The sequence below is a fragment of the Drosophila mojavensis genome, unplaced genomic scaffold (assembly GCF_018153725.1).
Source record: "Drosophila mojavensis isolate 15081-1352.22 unplaced genomic scaffold, ASM1815372v1 contig_231, whole genome shotgun sequence".
Taxonomy (NCBI): Eukaryota; Metazoa; Arthropoda; class Insecta; order Diptera; family Drosophilidae; genus Drosophila; species Drosophila mojavensis.
The window spans coordinates 5769620-5790819 of record NW_025318772.1 but is presented as its reverse complement, the minus strand read 5'-3'; the positions used below and the strand labels follow the sequence as shown (position 1 = coordinate 5790819).

General features: G+C 41.3%; 1 protein-coding gene across 3 annotated transcripts; it reads right to left on the bottom strand.

Annotated features, from left to right (window-relative positions):
• Positions 1-449: 449 nt before the first annotated feature.
• On the bottom strand, positions 450-20894 carry LOC6575098 (cation-independent mannose-6-phosphate receptor). Of its 3 annotated transcripts, none has more exons than XM_002001080.4 (16): positions 20361-20894; positions 19663-19873; positions 19435-19598; positions 19089-19372; positions 18856-19003; positions 18675-18796; positions 18502-18614; positions 14165-14598; positions 13980-14093; positions 9082-9228; positions 8819-8998; positions 8629-8755; positions 5665-5732; positions 1332-1575; positions 1142-1272; positions 450-1079 (listed from the first exon to the last, which is right to left on the bottom strand). In XM_002001080.4, exons 1-16 carry the CDS (start codon positions 20475-20477, stop codon positions 999-1001), a joined length of 2685 nt encoding a protein of 894 aa, XP_002001116.1. In that variant the 5' UTR covers positions 20478-20894; the 3' UTR covers positions 450-998. The 3 variants fall into 3 exon arrangements, with proteins under 3 accessions (XP_002001116.1, XP_015023324.1, XP_015023325.1); XM_015167838.3 differs by having other exon boundaries at positions 450-1073; XM_015167839.3 differs by having other exon boundaries at positions 1410-1575.
• Between the last annotated feature and the right edge of the window lie 306 nt (positions 20895-21200).

Sequence of the window (21200 nt, the reverse complement as noted above, 5' to 3'; positions counted from 1 at the left end):
CATTTACTTATACAAAATGAATGCATACATATTATGTACATCATTTAATGTATTTGTGTACCCGAGTCTGTCAAGTATACAAATACACTGAATAAAATATATTTTAAAAATTAAACAATGCATTTTATCAAGATTACAAATGGGGCGGATATTTTTCTTACCTTTAGTTTTAGTCTGGTTTGATATCCTAAAGAAATCTTTGCCATTTTTTTTAAATGAACATTTCGAGCTGGAATTAGAAGTTTACTTTAAAGAATATCAAAAATAGTTTTATTGGTATTTAATTTGCTTATATTTTTCAAATTCATTTTATACAGAGCATATATAGATATAGTTACAATTGAGGGAATTACACAGTTAACTTAAAATAACAAAAATATTTTGAAAATAACATAACATTAAGTACATTCCGCCAAGTCTCATGTCACACGATAAAAATACAAAAAGTAAACAGCAATGAAAACAGAAAACTCTGTTAATGCTTGACCCGAAAATTTCAAAAATTTACAAAAAGGTTAAGATCTTTTGGTTAGGATTTAGATGAGTTCAGTCACCCATTTAAAAAATAATAATGCTTGGAAAAATACTTTACGAGTCACAAAGCAATTGTCGCATGCAATTCTCTGCATTAAACTATGTGGTATATAAGGATAGAGCTAAAGGACTTTGCAGGGACTTTGCCTTTACATATTTTAAGTGCAGGTATATAAAATATATAAGATCATTTAGACATTGATCCGTTAATTGGATTTGTTGTTTTGTCGTTGTCATTTAGACGTATTGTACATAATTAAGTATATGATTAGCTTTCCTCACTGCGATTCGTTACTTGTTACTACTATCAGTTTTTAATTCACAATCAGTTGCGTTTTATGTCTTTGGTGTTGAACTTTCTTCTCATGTCTTTTTTTTTTTCACTAAATAGTTTTTCTAAATCTTGTCTCACTTGGTTAAATGTTTATAGCAATCAGCACAGCCTTTTCCCTCGGCTTAGCCTTCTAAAGTAACATATCGTCGTCGCTCTCAGTGAACTCGCCATTGGGTTCCAGCAGCAGATTAGCTTCCTCGTTTGACTGCACCTTCAATGGGAATCATTGATAGTACAGAAATGCAACAACTTGTTACACGCTTAATATCTTACCGTGGAATATCGCACCGACGAGTTGTTGCGACGGAACAGTCTACGCACGCGTTGCCTTCGAGCCGGCGAAATGGCAAACATTCCAATGCATGCCACAAAGAACGTCACAGACAGAATAAGGCCCAGTATGGCTGTAAATACGCATGGCTATGAATGATGCTGCCAAAGTAGCTTGGCTAGCTGCACTTACTGCCCACAGAGGCCGAGGGGCTAGCAATAGCTGCCTTTACGGTGGATGCTGCAGTGGTTGCTGCTTCTTCATTCTTACCCATTGGCGTTGCATGCGTGCTGCTGGGGGTGCTTGTTGTTGTACTAGTAGTACTGCTGCTGCTGCTACTGCTGCTGCCACTCTCATCCTGTGGTGGCACGCTGAGGCTCAGGAACGAACAGATGCTCGGTGTGCGCTGCACATAGAGCAAGCTGCACTGCGTGTCCTACAAACAAGATTTTTGTAATTAGAAACTTTCTTCATTAAGTGCAAAGAAAAATAATAAATAACTAAATTGATATGGGAAAAATACATAAATTCCAACAGAAAAGCAATTGCTCGTTGTGCATCGGTCTGCGCTCGACCCTTTGCCGCTCACAAAAGAGCGCTGCAAATTGTGGCGCAACAACAACAACTGCTGGCAACTTGTTTGCACTGCCCCAACCACAACGCAGAGTTTTGCCCAAGCTTCCATTCCATGCCCATGCTCATTCCTATTCCCATTCCCATTCCCAGCTCCAACTTCAGGGACATTGTCGCACGCCATCCGTCCGGCTGCACGCTGCGTGTAACACTTTCGGCCAAAGACCATTTCCGGCGCGTCCGACGAGCAGCAACAAGGGCCAGAACATGGCAACAGAAACAGAAGCAGCAACAGCAGCAGCAGCAGTAGCAGGAGGAGCAAAGGCAACGGCAACGGCAACGAGGCACGGCAAATGTGCGCATAATTTAAAAACTTTTGCGGCGGCTGCAACTGGCAACTGCAAGTGGCAAAAACTCGCGTTGCACAACTTTGCCGGCATCCTGGGTCGCGCACCCGGCCGTGGCGCCGCCCCAGACACAAAAACTAAAACATGTCGAGGACGACGACGCAGCGCAGGACGACGCGCAGGACGCCGGTAGACGCATTAAAAAGTTTGCAGCCATTTAAAATCCCATTTCATTGAATCGCTAATTTTTCGACAACATTCGCCAGACAAGTCCGTTGTTGCCTTTTGTTCCGCTTGCGCTTGCCATCTGCCCAAAACGAAGGACAATAACAACAACAACAAAAAAATAACAGAGTGCTGTGTGCATGTGTATGTTTGCCTGCGTTTGATGTTGTTTACCGCTCGCTGCAACTGCATGGAACTTGTCTGCATGCGGGCGCGCATTACAGCTGAAAGTTAAACAAATAACCGCAGTGGAGACGCAAGGTTTTCTGTTCAATTTACAAATCAGCATTAAGCGACGCTTGTGACAAGTCGGATTCATTTAAATTTAAAGTAAAAGCGAATTCATTAACTGTGCAATATGTCAGACATGTTTCAATTATTATTATTATTTATTTATTAGATAATATAAAAAATATAAATCTAAAAATTATTAAACGTGCTAGCTACGAGGGCCATCGACGTGAATGTTGGAAGTTAAATTGGATGAAAAATATTACAAAGATTTATAAACTTAACAATTAAATTAATATTTACAGATGTAGGTTCGGTAAGTAGTGTGGTAGGAGGTGTGTTGCCGAAGAGTCTTATCCTCTCCCGTTGGTAGGTTGGGCATTGGTCAAGTATATGGTCTACCGTTTTACGTGTGTTGCTGTTGTTGTTACAGCTGCAAAGGGGAGGGGCAGAGCCCGTAAGTAAGTGACCGTGTGAAAATTGTGTGTGTCCAATACGCAGACGAACAAAAGTTGTCCACTCCTGTTTTCGGGTATTGGGGGGATATTTGCTGCCAAGTCCATGTTTCAATTAAATTTAATAAAGACAACTATACAAATATTCTCAGTAAAATATATGGTCAAGCGACCCTCTCTAGCGTGGACACGAAGATTTCCCTTACAGGGTCAATTAAGAGGCTAACTTGATCAATTGTAGTTCAGTAATTACAGTTAACTCTGCAAACTAACGAGCCATACGTTTCCAATAGGTTAAACAGTGTTGTGAAATTCAATTTGTTAAGGAACAGAGTCGCATCCATGTGATCTAACACAAACAGAAACCGTTTATTTTTGCTTAATTGTAAAATGCAAATTAATAAGCAGTTGAAACCTGTTTGCTCACAGCTAATTGAGCATGAAACGTATGTCAAACAGAGGACAGACGGAGAGAGCCGACGAAGCGAGCCGAAATGTCATTACGTGCACTTGGCAAAGAAATGAAATTAATAACACCTCCATCAAGTGTGTAATGCAATTAACCGCAATCAGGCAAACACACCCAACTTGCCAGCAGGTGCTGTGTGTGCGTGCGTGTGTGTGCATGCGTGTGCATGTGTGTGTGTGTGTGTATGTGCTTGTGTGATTACCATTACCAATCCATATCCCGGTGGCAGGACCCAGTTTTAGATCCACAGCTCAGCCCCATGCGACAGCGTGCTCGGTTGCAAGCAGCTTGCAGCTATTTGTGAACTGGTTTAAATTTGGGTCAATTGGTTTGCGCCACATACGACTGTTGCAACTAGCAACATACGCCATAGAGAGGGCCCGAGTAAACAGAAACAAACACAATAAAAATAACCCAACACTCATCACACACACACACACACAGGGAGAGAGAGAAAGAGACTATCGCAAAATGGTCAGGCAAATATTTTCAATTGCTAACGGCGTATCCTTTCGCAATTTGTGCGTAATGGACTACAACAGTTATATACATGTGTGCGTGTGTGTGTGTGTGTTGGTGTTGGTATGTGTACGAGCGTGTGTGTGCGAGTATGCGTGTGTTTTATTAAACCTCAGGCACTAATTGCTGCATTTTCGGCAGTTCCCCGAAACAGGCTAATAAAGTTGCCAGCGCCGGTCGGACCACTAATTACGAGGTGCTGCAAATTGACAATTTCGCCGTGACATGCGGTCATCCCTTTATATACGTATGTCCCATCTATGTAATGGACACAGAACACAAAATCAATTTAGAAATTGAACGGAAAACACAAAACGACAATGCGCAATGCTGACAAAAATAAATTAATCTACAGATATTGCAATAAAAGCATATTCAATATTCCATTGAGCTAGTCTTAAAAATAAAGTGGCGTATTTTAAATATTTTTTGTAGTCTCTCAACATCTGCCTAAACAATAAACTCTAGGCCAAGTTCGGGTCTGCACACAGGAATTAAAGTTCCTCTATGCTAGTGCAACAGCTGCAGCTATGGCAGCATTTTGATAAACAAAAAGCAACAGCAAAGAACACGGGGTCAGCGCCAGTCAGCGTCAGACAAAGGCGTAATCAAAAGCCAAAACAACTAACTAACTAACAATGACACTGAGAGAAAGAGACTAGCTACAAAAAAAAAAAAAAAAAAAAAAAAAAACAATCAATGGCAAAGGCCGAGACCCCATGAAAGGGGGCAACAACATGTTGTAGCTGTAGCGAGTCAGGCACGTGCATTTTTTAGCTGTGATTGTTCAAGACAACAAAGGCTCAGGTCAAAACAATAGCACGCCTCGCGGGCTAAAAGCAGCGCCAACATCAGCAGCAGTAACAGCCGCTACAACAACAACAACAACAACCAAAGGCAACAGACACCCAAGCAAGGAACAGCAGTAGCTGACAAAACCAAAAGCCGCACAGGTTGGTAGGCAACATTTTTGTTGAATAACAGTAACAACAGCAACAGCAACAACAAGGCTGGCTAGCTGGCAAAGCGGATTTGCCAAGTGGTAAGCATAACAAAGGACACCTGCCACATTGTTTTGCGCCCAGTTGTGCTACGCTGTGCGCCCCTTTTTCTGCATATTTCTTATACATTTTTACTTTGAAGCAGCCGCGCAGCAGCTCCTGGGCAGACTTTGCCCAAGAAACTGCCGCAGATGGCAGCAGGACATGGACTGCATACATACACACACACACACACACACAAACACACTATAGCATGTCAAAATGTATGCTAAATCCACTTCGAGGTTTTCGCCTTGTTGCGTCTCCCATGTCAATTTAATGTGCTTCTCCCTCTGCGCACAAATGTATGCTACGCTTTTCGCAACAACGATTCTTACAGCTCTTATCCACTTGTCTTGGAATTTGCAAAGTATTTAGCATGATATTTTTCAACTTAAGCATTTCGGCTTTTTATGTCCGCAATCACCAAAAAAGAAAAAAAAGAAAACCAAATATAAAAGAAATATTAAACAAATATTCACTGGAGCTGAAAACAATTTGAAAAATGATGCCATTTCATATATAAAAATCAACCAGGTCATAGCTAAATTAATATTGCTGTTGAGCAATGTTGATTCAGCAGCAGGAAACTGAGAACACAGTTTTAAAATTACTTTTAAATTTAGCCTAGGTTTGATTTAATTACCAAACAAATTTGATACTCACATTTGTTACGATGAAGGAGCTCTCAGTTTTGTGGCTGCATATCACACGCATGTGAACATTCATCTTGCCTGCCATAAAAATAGAACAGAGAGTATACGGTTTTAATTAGTTGAAATGAAGCTTCTTACCAAGAGCAAAGCAAAAGAAAAAAAAAAAAAAAAAACAATACAATAATAATAGAAAACAGAGCAAGCCGAACCACATAATTGACCCTAATAAAAAGTGATGAAAACCAGAGAAAGCCGTACTCAAAACAAAGCGGCATTTTATTTTAATTGACCAACAAACAACAGAGCACAGGACGCAACGCAACTGGGGCATAGCTGAACGAGGGCAACAGCAGCAACATTGCTTAAATGAATCCTTATCATATTCCAAATGCCTGGCCATACAACCAAAACTACGGGCTCCATGGTTTTGGGGCCTTCCTCTGCTGCAAAGTTATCACATAAAAGCCAAAAATAATTATCACTGGAGACGACAACAAAAGCCGCATGATATGAGTGGCAAGGGAGACGAGGTGGCGCAGGGGCTCCGAGGGTTTGCCTTTGTTGTTGCTGTTGCTGTTGTTACTGCTGCTGCTGCTGTTGTCGTTCAAATGCACAGCATTCCCTGTCGGTGTGGGTGCGTGTGAGTGTGTGCGTGTGTTTGTGTATATATATATATATATGTATGTTGGCAAAAATCTGCACTCCAACAGCCAGCACGAAGGGAGGCGCACTATTGTGGGATTTAGGCTTAGCCGCACAGTCGAACAGCTTCGGCCCAGCCCTCAGTCCTTACATTCGTATTTTACATGTCAGTGGGTGTATTCGAGTTGCCTGATCGCTTGCAGATTGCCAGCCACAGGCTTGAAAATGGGATGACAAAAAGAGTTTTTAATGACTACGAGAACGTTGTCATAATTAAATTGTCAGTTTTATTGCCCATTGACATAGCAAACAAAAAGTTTTATTCAATGGCACAGTCACATGTTTTTTTCTTTGCTTTGTTTTTTTTTTTTTTTTTTTTTTTTTTTAAGTTTCACACGCTTTTGCCAATAAAAATCATGGCCATGTACGAAACACTCCACAAAAGTCGCAAATGTTTTGTGTGTGGCCTTTTAAATATTCATGACTCGAATGCAGCAGCAAAGGCAGAAACATAAAAATAATATTAGGTTCTACAAAATGCGCTACTCAGAGATACCCTGTAAAGATGATAAAGATTCTCCAAAATCACATCGACGAATGAATGAATGTATCGCTGTTAATTTATATGTTCATCATCAAGTATTATAGACCAGTTGAATAGTTTTAGTATACCCCTTAACGCTACTACTCATGCTTTACTTATAGGGCATTCAAACGCTCTTGTTTCCAAGGAGATTATTTAACCGCATTATCACGACAATGACATTATTTTTTCTTTAGTTTTTTTTTTCGCCTATCCTGATGATTTCAAGTGCTTTACGTTTTTGTTGCCGACGGGACGTAAAATGCTGTTAGATAACACACAAAAAACCCCGGGGATAAAAAAATGGCGACAAGCGCAGCGCGAAAAAGTGTCGCAGTGCACTGCACTATGGGTCAAAAGCCCGTTTTTTTGGAATTAATTAATAACTTTTGAACCAGTCAAGATAATTAAATTTGTCTTTTTGCAGTTGACTTTCGTTAGCAACACGCGTTTGTGATGAAAAAATGGGTGTGGCACCGCCCCTCTTTCATATTATTAGCTGTCATAACTTTTTTACTTCTTAAGTTATTTACACCAAATTCATATATTAGGTGTATTGTCATGTTTTAAAGACCCTGTAAAAAAATTATCAAAATCGGTTAACTATATCATATAGTTTTTATATGTAGAAGTTGGGGAAAAATTTTTTCATGGAATAAAAGGTTATATTTTATGATTTGAAGCACAAATAACATTAAAATATATCTCTTTTATTGTTAATCATCGTATTCTTCATTATCTGAAGTTAGCATGCCATAAACCTCAAAATTTGAAAATTCCTGCCTTTCGGACATGCTTATTTCGTCTTCCTCATCTGAAACGAGGTTAGTTGCTGAAAAATGAAATTGCGCAAAAAGTGCGCAAAAGTGCACGTTGAACTTATAGGTCTTAGTTCGGAATTGAATACTCTATAAAATGGGCGTAGTTTCATTGCTACAAAATGCTACAAACACAAGTTATCTCTTATCAAAGACAAACATTTTTTTTTAAATGATGTCAAAGACAGCTTTTTGACTAACACAAAACTTCACATCACATATAGATTTTGGACAACACAAACACGTAAAAACAAAGAACAAGCCCTATTTCATACTTTCCACTAAAAATTTGAATCTAATTGCCATTATTTTTATTTCAATTGGCCATTGAAATTCATACAAAGTTTTTTACAAAACTGATAATGCGTGTCATGCATAACAGCTCTGTTTAACAACAGTTTTGTTAGCAGATCGCGCCTCTGTTGAAATTCTGAGTATGTAACATTTATATATAGAGTATTCCTAATAGATTGGCATTTAAATTTTGTAAATTTTTTCAACTTGAAAATAAGACTTTTTTCCAAAAAATCGGGCTTTTGACCCATAGTGCACTGCAATGGCGCCCAAAAGTGGGCACAAAAAAATTAAAGATGTTGACGTAGTCGAGATTGTATGTGTGTGAGAGAGGAAGGGTTATGGGCCGTGAGGGCCGACAGATAAGGAAAACGGAAGTGCATTGGGCTGAACGCCAATTCTAATGCGATTTCGCCATTATCCAAAAACAGCTCAAAAGTCAACAGTTGCGAGAGAAAAAAAGGTGGCCAACCAAATGGCGTGCGGAAATGCGCGTGTTGCGCCAGCGGAAGTACAAACGGAAACGGAAGTGGAAATGGAAACGGAAACGGACGCGGAAACGACAAGCGACAAGCAGCAACTCTTCAAAAAGAAAACACACAAAATGATAATCGAATTAGCTTATTGATAGACTCACCCTCCTTGCCGCATCCAGGCAGATCGTGAGTGAAGAACAAGTTTACCAAATCCTGCGAGTAGTCCGTCATGGCCTTGCGATGCTCCCCGCACACATTTAACTCCAGTTTGTTATTTTTGTTGTCGATCTAACAAAATGGAATTCAATTAGAAGACAGAACAATATGTGCGTCATTTAAATGGAAACTCACCGCAATCTTACCATCCTTGGTAAAGGAGGAGTTCTTAAAGTTGTAGCGCATGCCCAGGTCATCCTGCACCATCTCACACGAGTCCGGGCTAAAGCTACACTCATGCGGCGGACAAATGACGCTTGTGTCCCAGTCAAAGTGATAGTTGCAGTCATCAATGGAGCTCAGCACTGGCTGTCCCTGCAATGGGTTAAACAATGTTGATGCCGGCGCAGCATTTAAAGTGGCCACAGGTGAGGTTGACACCTGTCCTCCGTACTTACTCGTCCTGACCGCATGTTGCACCTGAAGCGTATCGTCGTGGATAGATTCGTGGCCCTGTCAGTGGGACAGGGATCGCCATGCAAGTATAACAACTGAACGGTGGTGCGGTTGATGGCCGCCAAGCTAATCAGCGGGAAGCCAAGGCTCTGCAATCACAGACAGAGGAATGAGAGAATGCCAATGGAGTTATGGATGAAAGTGTCAAATAGCTTTGTCTGCTGCCTGTTGCAACGACTGCTCGAACACATGTCGAACTTAATGACTGAGATTGCCGCAAATAACTTCAAGTCGCTATCTCCAGCCACGTTTACGTCGCTCTCCCATTTGGCATTGCCTGCTGACAATTGGCATAGCAGTTGCTGTTGCTGCTGTTGTTGTTCGAGCAGGACATGCGTCTGAGTAGCCCATATATCGATGGGCACATTGTCACGATGAAGCGATAAGCGCACGAACGGAAGGACAAAACGTTATGGCCCTTGACAGGCAATAGCCCCTCGAACAGTCAATGCAGTACAAACGACAATTTAATGGATGGTTTTTCAAAGATTTCAATGGGTCAGGCGACAAAGCTGATATCTGATCAGTATTCGATAGCTGCCAGGTTAAAGAGTTAGGCCATGCATTAGAGTCAGCTATTCCATTAAGTGTGAATAGCTAATTAGATCTATATAACACTGATATGGCAGCACTGGCAATTTAATGGTCTGTGGTGCAGTAATAATACTCGCTTGAGCCGAGGACAACAGGATGCCAGGTCCTTAGCCAGACACTAGCTGTGCAAATTGCCCAATAATCGACCTTTTTGTCGCCTGCTCAATGGCGCTTCGATTGCAACAGGCGCCGGCAACACCCACCATCAGGGCAAACAGCACGCGCCAACTGCTGCCTCTCCTGCGCTCTCCGCTTGGTCGTTCCCCCCGCTGCTGCCGGCGAGCAGGCAGCTTAAATATTGTCAGCAGCAGCAGCAGCAGCAGCAGAGACAGTCAACTAGGCAGCCAGCTAGCCAGTCGGGGCATTCAACTGGCGACGTGCGCTTAATGTCCAAACTGGAGCCGTTGCAGCACCATGGCAATGGTGCTCGAGTGGCACAAGATTTATGCCCCGGGTCAGCGACGTCGATGGTGGCAAACGTTGCACATGTTGTCGTCTCATCTTAAACGTATTAGCCACTGGCGGGCAGACAGCACAGACTCATTTCGTATGCAGCTCAGGCAAGGTTTAAGCAGTTTGCTCTATTATTTATTGCTAACCGTTACGCTAGCTGGCAGTTTTTTGCCCTGCTTTCCGGCCACCTCTGTCCCATTGGAAATCTATTGAAAACTCAAAATCTGAACTAATGCGGCATCAGCAAACAAGCAGCAGCAGCATCTAGGAATGTCCTTCAGCTGGCAATCCTTATTAGCATTGGATATGGCTGGACAGGAGCATGGGTTTATATATGTATATATATAACTATATATGTATGTATGTTGAGCTGGCGCCAGCTTATCAGCTTAACTGTGGACGGCAAGTTTTGAGGAACTTTCTGTTTCAAAATTTATTGAAAAACTTTCTTATCGCATTGGAACAAGCAGGCGAGTCCTGTTTGTCTATGTTTCCTGGCCGATTGTTTATATTTTCTTTCAAGTTTCGTGAACTTTTCACTCAGCAGCAGCGAGCTGGAGAGAAATACAGAAAGCGATGACCGGGCCAGGCAGCACAACAACAATAACAACAACAAGAAATAATAAGTAAGCTTAATTGTTTGCAGATACCAAATAAATAAGTTGTAAAATAAAAGTTTGATCTATACACAACAAAAGCAAAAGCCAAAGCAAAAACAAACAACAAAAATACAAAACATACTCAACAAAGAGCAAGAAAACAAAGCAAAGTTGTTTTTATTGAAAAGCAGCTCAGCCAAACTAAAATGAAACTGCTCAGGTCGTGTGGGAGTAGTCGCATCTCGATTGAACTCTAATTAAAGGCATAGCCCACAAGGAAAATGAAAGATGTGACCAATGGAAAATAGAGTATGAGCAACTGAGACGACTCAGGCGATTTGAAATGTGCTGTCGCAACAATTTTCATGGAATTTTTGCACTCAAAAGTATCTTTTAGTTATTTGTAGGACCAATTGCTTGCTGAAAGTGAAGTACTTCAGTCCCGGCAGAGCATACATGGAAGTGGCCCGTTGTGTATTTGCTGCTAAAACTTCATCGAGTTAATAAAAGCAACAACAACAAAAATAAATATAGAACGAAAACTTTAAGGCAGGAAAAGCTAAAGCTGAAGCTTTAGTTTGAAAGCAATAAAGATTTGTGCAAGTTCAGCATTTGGAGAGCCGAGCGCAGGACATTGGCAGAGAGAGCGTGAGGCATTAGCATCAAATATCCTGTGGCGACACGCAGGCCAAAGGCATGGCTAGCCAAACGGACGCCCCAAAATGTTGCCATGTGAGTGTATATGTATGTGTGTGTGTGTGTGTATGTATGTAGCTCAATTGCTACATGCTGAACATCAAGCAAATGTCTGTTAAATGAAACCAAAAATGTGTTAGCCTGGCTTAAAGGGCATTCGAATTATTAGCCGAACAAATTCTATAAATTGCAACAGACTTGGCTCGAACTAGTTTCTTTTCTTCTCTACTTCCTTTAGTGTTTGGAAAAGCCATTAACAGGTTGCAGGCAACTTGGCAATGCGAGGCACATGCCACAGTCAAATTTGCAACATTCGCTAAAGACGCTGCATGACAATGAGCTCCAGCTGCAGCAGTTGCACAAGCAGTGACAGTTCGAAAATCAAATGTGCCAAGTCAATGGGTCTCAAGGATATGGCTTAGGATGTGCAGCTGGCAGCACATTAAAATATCTGCAAATGCTAGAGTGCAAATCGGATGAAGAAGAGGCAGCCAGAAGCCAAACGACTTTCGACATTTGACAACTGTCAATGAGTGGGTGGCCCCAAACACCACCACGCCCCACCGGCTGATCGGCCGGGGGTGGCTGGTTAAAGTAAAGAGTTGCCCGCTCAAGTGCGCGCCAGCAGCTAGCAGCACATTTCCGTTTCCGCACACGAAATGCCGCTGAAAACGGAGCATTTTCAAAATGCAAAACGTGGCGCAAATGTCAACAGCAACAGCAGCAGCAGCAGCTGCAGCCACCAGCGACACGCTGCGTGCGAGTGTGTGTCCATATGTGTGTGTGTGTGTCTGTGACGGCATGTATGTGTGCGCCTGCTGTGCAAATAAAGCAATATAAATTTTAGAAAAATATATAACCATGGCTACGTTATTTCTAGGCCAGCGGCATGCAAACAAAGCCGACGGCACTTTGCCCCAATCGACAACAGTCTCTGCCGCCTTCTCTCCCTCTGCCTCTCCCCTTGCGTCACCCCAACAGCCGGAAATGTTCTGCACAGCACGTCGCATGGGGCACACACATTTCTTCATACAGCGTTCAACTCCAGGCCAGAAAGGTTTTGTGTGTGGGGTAACCACTGTGATGGCTGTTGGCCGCTAAAAGCTCTTTTTACAGTTATATATGCAGATACATATACATATATATTTATATACATATATACATATTTATCTGAATGTGTATGTGCACATATTTTTACGCCAGCGTCAACGCCATAGCCGCATTTTGCCATATCCTTCCGTTCCGTTCCGTTGCCTTCTGCCACGTTACATTCACGAATAACGCGAGCCACGCAACATCGCCAACCACCAACCCCCAACCCCCAACCCCCTATCCACTATCCCCTAATCGGGGACCCTATGCCCCTCGTCATTTGCAGCGCGTACGTGCTTATTTTTTTAACAACTTTAACATTGTTTTTGCCTCTGGCATGTGATAAAAGTTATGCTCCGAGGGGGGAGAATCGCGGACAGTGCCTGTGGCATACGGTATGCATTCTGTGTCGCTGGCAATGATTGGGTCGCTCTGTCAGCGCATAATAATTCATATAATTATTGCGTAAGAGTTTCTCAATGCCAGCAAAGCGATTCATAATGATTTGCTCTAAAGCTGAGCCTTTCAAATGTTAAATTGAGCTGCTAATCGACAAAGTATAAATAGTGCTTGGGCTGATATATACATGTATTTAAATATAAATGAATGCAGAAATTAAAATCACCAAAATAGATGGATTACAACTGTACAGCATTTGGGGAAATTTCAGCACATTCATGCATTCGAGTGGCAGAAAAACCCGACAATGTCGGCGAGCAATTTGTAGCATGATCTGAAATCTCATTTCAAGCGAATTTCATTGCATACTTTTGTGGGCTTAAGTACTTATTTAAGCTGCGAGCAGCCGGCAGTTCGGACAGCAGGATACCCAGGCACAGACACAAGCACAGGCACACAAGCAGAGAGAGCCAAAGGAAGGAACTTAGATGGAAAATGGACAAGAGGGCGTGTTCACAATTTGTGGCATTAGGCAACTTTTAGAGACTGGCCACAGTCGGCTCTCTTCAGCTGTCAACGGCAGGCGGGTGGACATTTGCGTCGCTTAATGAAGTAACCAAATCCACTGGTCACTCAGTGGTGCCTAGTGGCCACTGACTGACTACCACTGTGTGTGTCACAGGCGGCCACTGGCCAAGGGGGCTCTGGATTTGCTGCATATTTAATGCATGAATGGCGCCACAAATTTTTTTGGGCATTTGGCCAAACGGCTTAATGGCCTAATTTAACCATTTAGCAGGGACGAATGTGCTTATGAGTCGCCAAAATATTCAACTGGCCACAGTGAAATTGGCGCCAATTACGGGCAATACACAGTGCACACATGCACACACACACACGCATTCAACTCTCACACACACACACACACACACACACGCACACATGAGAAGTGACACATACGCCAGAGCTTAGGCTTTAGGCTATAAGCCGCTTTGACTGGTACTTACAACCTCCTCCTCTGGGGAACCGGCTGCCGACATTTTGGCCATGCAGACAGCAGAGCCACCGGCGCAGCCTAATTGGTATTTCGGCACTAATGGGCGGCACACATTCAGAAAGAACTGTAAAGACAAAGAAATGGGCAGCTTGATACCGGCAGCACCAATGGGAAATCAAGCTCTGGCACACTCACCTTCGTATTTTTGGCCACCTGCTGCTGTTGGTTGTCTGGCAATGCGACCCGGGCCTCATAATTTTCATAGTTGTTTATCAGGGGTGTTATGTCGAATAGCTCATAGCCGCCGCCGCCAGTGCCATCCTCTGAATTGTCCACATAGCTCTTTTCGGTGCATCTAATCTGCTCCAGACATGCGAGCGGCGTCCAGTATTGAATTAACAACTGGCAATTGGAGTCCTCAATTATATGAAGAGCATCGGCGTCCAAGCTGCCCTTCGTTGCATTGCTGGCGCACACAAATTCGATTTTTGTCGACCAGCGACGATTGCCGTTGTCGCATTTAACGCCATCCTCGTACAACAAATACGCCGACCCGCTCTGATTGAAACGCAAATTCGCATTGAAGTTGCCCAGGCCATAGCTTACGCCATTCTCTTCATAACACGCGCCTGAAAGTGCACAAGGGAAGCCAAGTGAGCTGCAGCGTGTGTTAGACATGTTCACAAAAACTGTGACAAGTGCCGCCCTGAACAGCAGAGCACCAGCAACGTGGCACCAGCAACGTGGCACCACCCCTTTGATTCACCCACTTCACCAAAATGGCCGTCAAATGGAACGCCTGCCATGAGAGCCGAGTCCATCAGCCCATCAAAGGGAAAATTAATTGTTGCTCTCTTCCCCGTTTATTGCGCCATTCTCTTATCAACTGCTTCTGGTTTTCGTCCACCTCAAATTGTGCTCTATATGAAGACTGTGACAAATGATATTTGACCGTAGGCAAATACACAAATGTGTGTATATAAAATGATATATGATGCACATTATGCAAACCAAATAAATATAATACAAATTTCCATAATTGAATTGCTTAAGAGTGTATAAAATTCACAATTAAAGGCTAAATTTGACAAGCTCATATTGGGTATACTAACTAACCATATACATATAAAATTGTAGTCTATCATATAAATGGTACGCATAGACATGCTTAAATCAAGTGACTTCTGATTCTTCTGGCTATTCCATATATTTTCAGAAAATCGCTCCACTCTCAATTCCCATATCAAATTTACATATACATATACATATACATATGTATAACATTTACTTAGCATGTACATACAGCATCGAATGGCATTTATAGCGGAAAATCAGTTATTCTCCTTCATTTTGATTGAAATGCATCTAGTGGTCAGCATTTCGAGTTTGACTATGATTTGACTAGAATATGGTAATTCCAGTCAATCGTACACTCTCCTTTTCTATCTATCACACTGCTGCCCCTGGCTATTTTTTGTTATTTGTCTGCTTTCGTGCTTTATTGCAGATGCCACAGCAGGAAGCGAGTACAAGAACCACAATAGAATCTGATCGATATCGTTGGCTTTTTGATTTGGCCACATAGGTAGTGGTGCACTGGGTCCGTTTAAACAAAAAGTCAATTGATGTGGTTTTTGCTCTTGAGCTGAAAAGAAATCGACTGTCAAACAAATTGATAAATGAGAATTTCGTCGAAGCGTGACAATACTCGTACAAGTATCTGTGCCAGCATCGAGTATCTGTATGTGAATGTGTGCGTGTGTGTGTGTGCATGTCCTGTGTGACAACGTGCAACTGACCCTTGCAACGCAAATGAAAACGAGTGAAGCGACACAACTGCTGCCATCCCAGATGTCCACCTTTTGGGTCTCAAATTATTTCCGTGCCGAGATTAGCCAAGGATATTGATCTGCTGTCACACCAAGCAAAAAATGTGAAAGTGAATTACGCCACAAAACACTCACAAATTCAATTTCAATCCAATCACTGCTTGGCTAGAGCCCATGGGTCTCCGCAAATTGTGTGGCCAGAAGCCAATGCAACGGCCAAAGCTAAAAACAATCTATTGCTAAAATCGCTCCAACTCTAAGAAGGAGTTAACTATAACCAGAACCAAGATAGAGTTAAATTTGTTTCGTTCCAGGGCAAATAAATTTAAGAGTTGATAGCATAATACATATACTTACATATATGTATGTATATATATATTTATATACACACACTTAGCATTAGCATGGACAGGGAAATAAAAGGCAGGCCAGCAAAAACGAAACGAAAGTATAGCAAATCGAATTTCAATAAGAAAACAGAGAACATAAAAGAAAGCACCAAGAAAAGGGCTCAAAACCTTGGCCAGCACAACAAAGAAAAATGTAGAAAACAAATGTATAAACGATTTAGTAGCTGCTTGGCTGGCACATCCTGGCGCATCCTGGGACGAAAGGGCTGCTGGCAAGTGTCAGGCATGGGGCGTGTCTCTAAATTGAATCTGCCCAACAGCAAAACAACACTAACGTTCACAAAAAAATTGCCAGCTTACAAAAAAAAAACAATATTAGAAAATATTGGGGGGGAAAATATATACATACATATATAAATAAATATATGTATATGTAAATTGAAAATTATTAAGATTGTAGCTTGCCAACTGCTGCGCTATGTGGAAAATAAACACACTCTTCAAACTGCTTGGAGTGGCTACGATCTGTGCATTTATTTTTGCTGCTGGGGACTGGACTGCAATTGTTTTGTTTTTGGCATCACTCGACGCTTGTCGACAGTTTGATCGAAATGAACATAGCCACGGGATAATTCTACGCCGTAGTCGAATCAGCTACACAAACGAGTTGCACACAAAAACAACATTTGTAAATTGATATTGATGCGATTCAACCATTTATCATTTATCATTTACATCCGAATAACGATATATAAATGTTTTCCCGAATTCCTGCTGAAACATCTAAAAATTCAAAATACATGAAATGACAGCGTGCAACGTGTGTGGCATAAGCAATTAACAACATTTTATTACGACTAACTCGGCGGCCTTGTTGGCCATAACCATGGCTATAACTTGCAGCCAGTCTGCATGTACGAAATGCAACGCAAAATGCGTTCGACTGTAGAACTACAAAATATCAGCAAATTGTGAAAGGAAACTGCAAATGTGAAAACATGACGTGCGAGCTACTCTCTCTTAATCCATCTACAATAATTCCAATGACATTTGCTATATAAGCAACAGAAGCTATACACATACATACTTTTATAAGATCTCTATAGACTCTCTCCAGACTCCATAAACCAGACAATGCTTTAAGAATATTCATTTGATGCATTCAAATAATAACAATAGCTCTTAACACTAAGCTCTTACAAGCTCTTACTCTTAGCTACAAACTAGTGTATACCCACTTTGGCACACACCGCATAGAGTATACATACATATATACAACAACATCGGAATTTACATGCAGCAATATGGCGTCTGTCAGTGTCATCTAGGCGCCAGATACCAGAGTTGCATATAGAATGCACGGCGATTCGCGTGACCGTGTCTGCTATTTGCTTAACAAATGAAATTTTCGTGTAGTGCCCCGCCAAATGTTGTCCCGCAGGCGTCTCGCCCTTAAGCCTATCCGCGTCGGTGTCTGGTTCGGATAGCAATGGCAGTTGCCAAATGCGAGCAAGCTTATTTATTTGTTTTGGCCCAGCGGTGGTCATGATTTCGAGCTCAACTCCCATACCCTGCCCACGTTTTTACTGTCAGCCGCGAAGCAGTCCAACAAACGAAAAGGACGCGCCAACGGAAATGCGTCTGTAGAGAACTAGAAATGCAGGCACAATTCTGTGCGTGTTGGAGAATGGTGGACTGTGTGTATGTGTGTGCTCTGTATGTTTCACGGCTAAGCCCAGGCACATTTACTCTGACAACAGACCATATGGATTATGTTCACTGTTCTCGTTTACTATAGTATAACATTTTTGTTTTTTGGAAATATTAGCAATTCTTTGCAAAGTGTAGCGATTCACGAGAGATGACTATAAATTATCCTCTATCCCTTTAAAGTTTTATTATATGCGTATGAACACAGCAACAAAGCTTTGCTGAGGTCATCAAATACATACAAATATTTGTACACTCACGAAGCTAATTTTAAAATGAAAAATACATGAATTTAAAACATAATAAGACAATGTAAATACACATGTTTCTCCTTGCCACTTTACACCTTGAGCTTCGAATCATGTAAATAAAAATAAAAGATAGCTTACGGAATACTAAAGGATTTAGAATCTTAGCCTGGAACTAAACCAGCTTATTTGCAGTAAACTAAGCTGATTAAAGAATAACACACAGTTTTTCCTCAACTTAAGCACTCGAGTGTTAAATTTTAATTATACTCTTCCTGGCGCTCATGTGACGTGCAACATGCGAGATGGATGCTGGCATACGTGCAACGTCGACAGCTGCTGCGGCTGCACTTAAAAACTTCGTTAATAATTCAGACAACAAATGACCAACTTACCACCATTCGCCAAGCATGGTGAACCGGCACCGGTGCATACAGCCACATTGTAGGTTTTCCCGTCTTTGGACAATTTGTGTGGTGCACGGTTACTGAGTGCGCTGAGATCCAGGCTGTGAAGTAAATTCAAATAAGTGACATACTCAGTAGAGTACAGGAAAAGGTCTACTTACAGCTCATTGCTCGTGGTCCTAGCCGTACAGGGCTTCAGATTCTTGCACGCTAGCGGCGTAATAAAGTTGAACTGGTGTGTGCAACCATCTTGATCCGGACCCACGTATTCGGGATGTGCGTTCTAAAAATGAGTAAATACAATGCATCGAGCTCTTAACGATTATGCTATCAAAAACAAACCATAACATTTTTGTCGCAGTGGAAATTAACAATACTGCTATAGTTCAATTTGGAATTTCCTGCACACGGTGTTGACGAATTATGTATCAAAAGTAGCTGCTCGTTTTTATATACGGGTTGCGTCTGTACATTGCCGAAGTTGATGAAACTGAGAGTATGTTGAAAATATAAATATAAAAACATTAGAAGTTAAGTTTTCGATAATTTATAAATAATAATCCATATTTACACACCGTTTTTTTAAATCGGTCTCTTTAGGGGAAAAAAGACAAATGCTGCTCCCGGCTGGGCACATGGTATTCTCGCCGTAAAGCACCGGCTTACACACATTGATTATAAAGAAATTTCCTTGACGGTCAGTGGTTCTATAGTTGACATCGCTAAGCTCCATCAAATCGAATGTGTTCCCAGTATTCGTGTACGGCACACTGCAGCTATTGGAGTGCGCATCATATGGTAACGGTAAACAGGCTATCGGAGTGTCATAGTTAATATAGAAGGAACAAGTATCTTCAGCCTATAAAAAGTTGCAGATAAATGATAGTTCTAATTATATTAAAAGGTGTTACGGTCACTTACAAATGAAGTTATTTGCAATGGATTGCTATCCAGTGTGTAATCGCAATTGAGAATCACATGAAGCTGATAGTTTGGATGGTCTGTGGTTCCGTTCTCACATTTCGCTCCACTTAAATACTTGAGATACATTTTTCCATTATGATAATGTAGTTCATGTTTGCGACCTATGATCATAAGAAATATGATCATTAAAATAAGCGTATTTTTAATGAATCATATTACGCTTACCGAGCACATATTCTCTACCCTGTCTCTTGAGACAAGCAGCCACATTACTCTCATTGTTACACTGGTACGTCAAGTTGCTGCACACATTAAACTCAAAGATATCATTGCTAACGCTCCGCACTACATGCGCCAAATCTGAGCGCAGTTTGCTGAAATCAAACTTGTTGCCGTAGACGGGCTCTGTTAGAGTGCAATCGCTCGATGTGAAGTCCTGTAAGTATACGAAATATTTAAAATTGCCGCCATTCTTATCAATCTGTTAGCTCACTGTTAACTGTTAACAGTCATTTTCGCTCTGTAGTGATATCTTCATTTTACTGATTGATTACTAACAAAAAGAGAACAAAGGCTAAATGGCACAAATACAATGAGCATACATATATACAAATATTTCTATACATATATCTCAAATATATAGGCATATAAATACCATTATATATATTTTGTTTTAAATATTTATGTCTATAAATATACTTTTTTATAATGGTGCCTCTTTGGTTTAGCTCATACGTATATGTACATACATTGCTGGCCACAAATCTAAACAGTATCGGTCTATTACCTGTTAACATGGCAACAAGTGCGCAGTACGAAATTTGTAGGACTGTTAACAACACAGTTAGCCAAACAGAGTATGGAAAACAAAAAAAGAAAACACTCCCATTACACCTGCAACCCATCTCTCGGCAGTCACTCACCAGCTGATTTGCGTCATCCCCAGCGGTTGCACTGCATATAAACGCCAGTAATATGACCAGCATCGAAATCGGCGTCGTTGTGGCGCCACAAATCCCTATTCTCCGTTGATTACTCATGACAAATATCTTAGCTCCTCGTACATATATACTTGTAATAGAATTCGATTAATCTGCAGAACAAAGCAATTCTTGTGTCCAAGGGTTTAAGTTTTAATTTTGCGTATCGGCTTCAAACGTTATTAAGCTTATCACATATACTCGCTGACTGCTTTGGTAAATTGTTTACTTAGACACGGTTGGTATTATGCCGATTCGATTTTTCAAAGACCGCCTGTCTTATCTGAATAGCGCGGTAGATTGCACTCAATGATAAGCACAAGTCGGTCGCTCACTATGATTCACAGCACAACGGCACAGAGGCTTGTTTATTCAAAACAACTGGATGTAATTTTCGCAACGCAGCAAAATTGATTAAGGCATAAACTCAGCGGCATCGGAGCCACAACGGTGAGGGTAAAGATGCAAAAATAGCAACAGTAATAAAGAAGAAGCAAAGTCAGGGCAGCAACAAATAGTATTGGTTAACCTTCACAATCAGCTGTTGTCCATTGTGAACGACATTGACCTATGAAAGAAATACTAACAATTTCAAAAAGTTGAGTATTTGCTCAATATATATAAATTATGCGGCAGAAACAAAAAATGCTCGAGGAGCTTATATTTAGGTTTAACCTTAACAGACGACTTAAATTTAACGAACCGCCCTGGATTCAAACGATTTTATATAACGTATTTTTAAATTGCAATAAAGCAACAGTTTAGACGAAGAACGAGGGACGC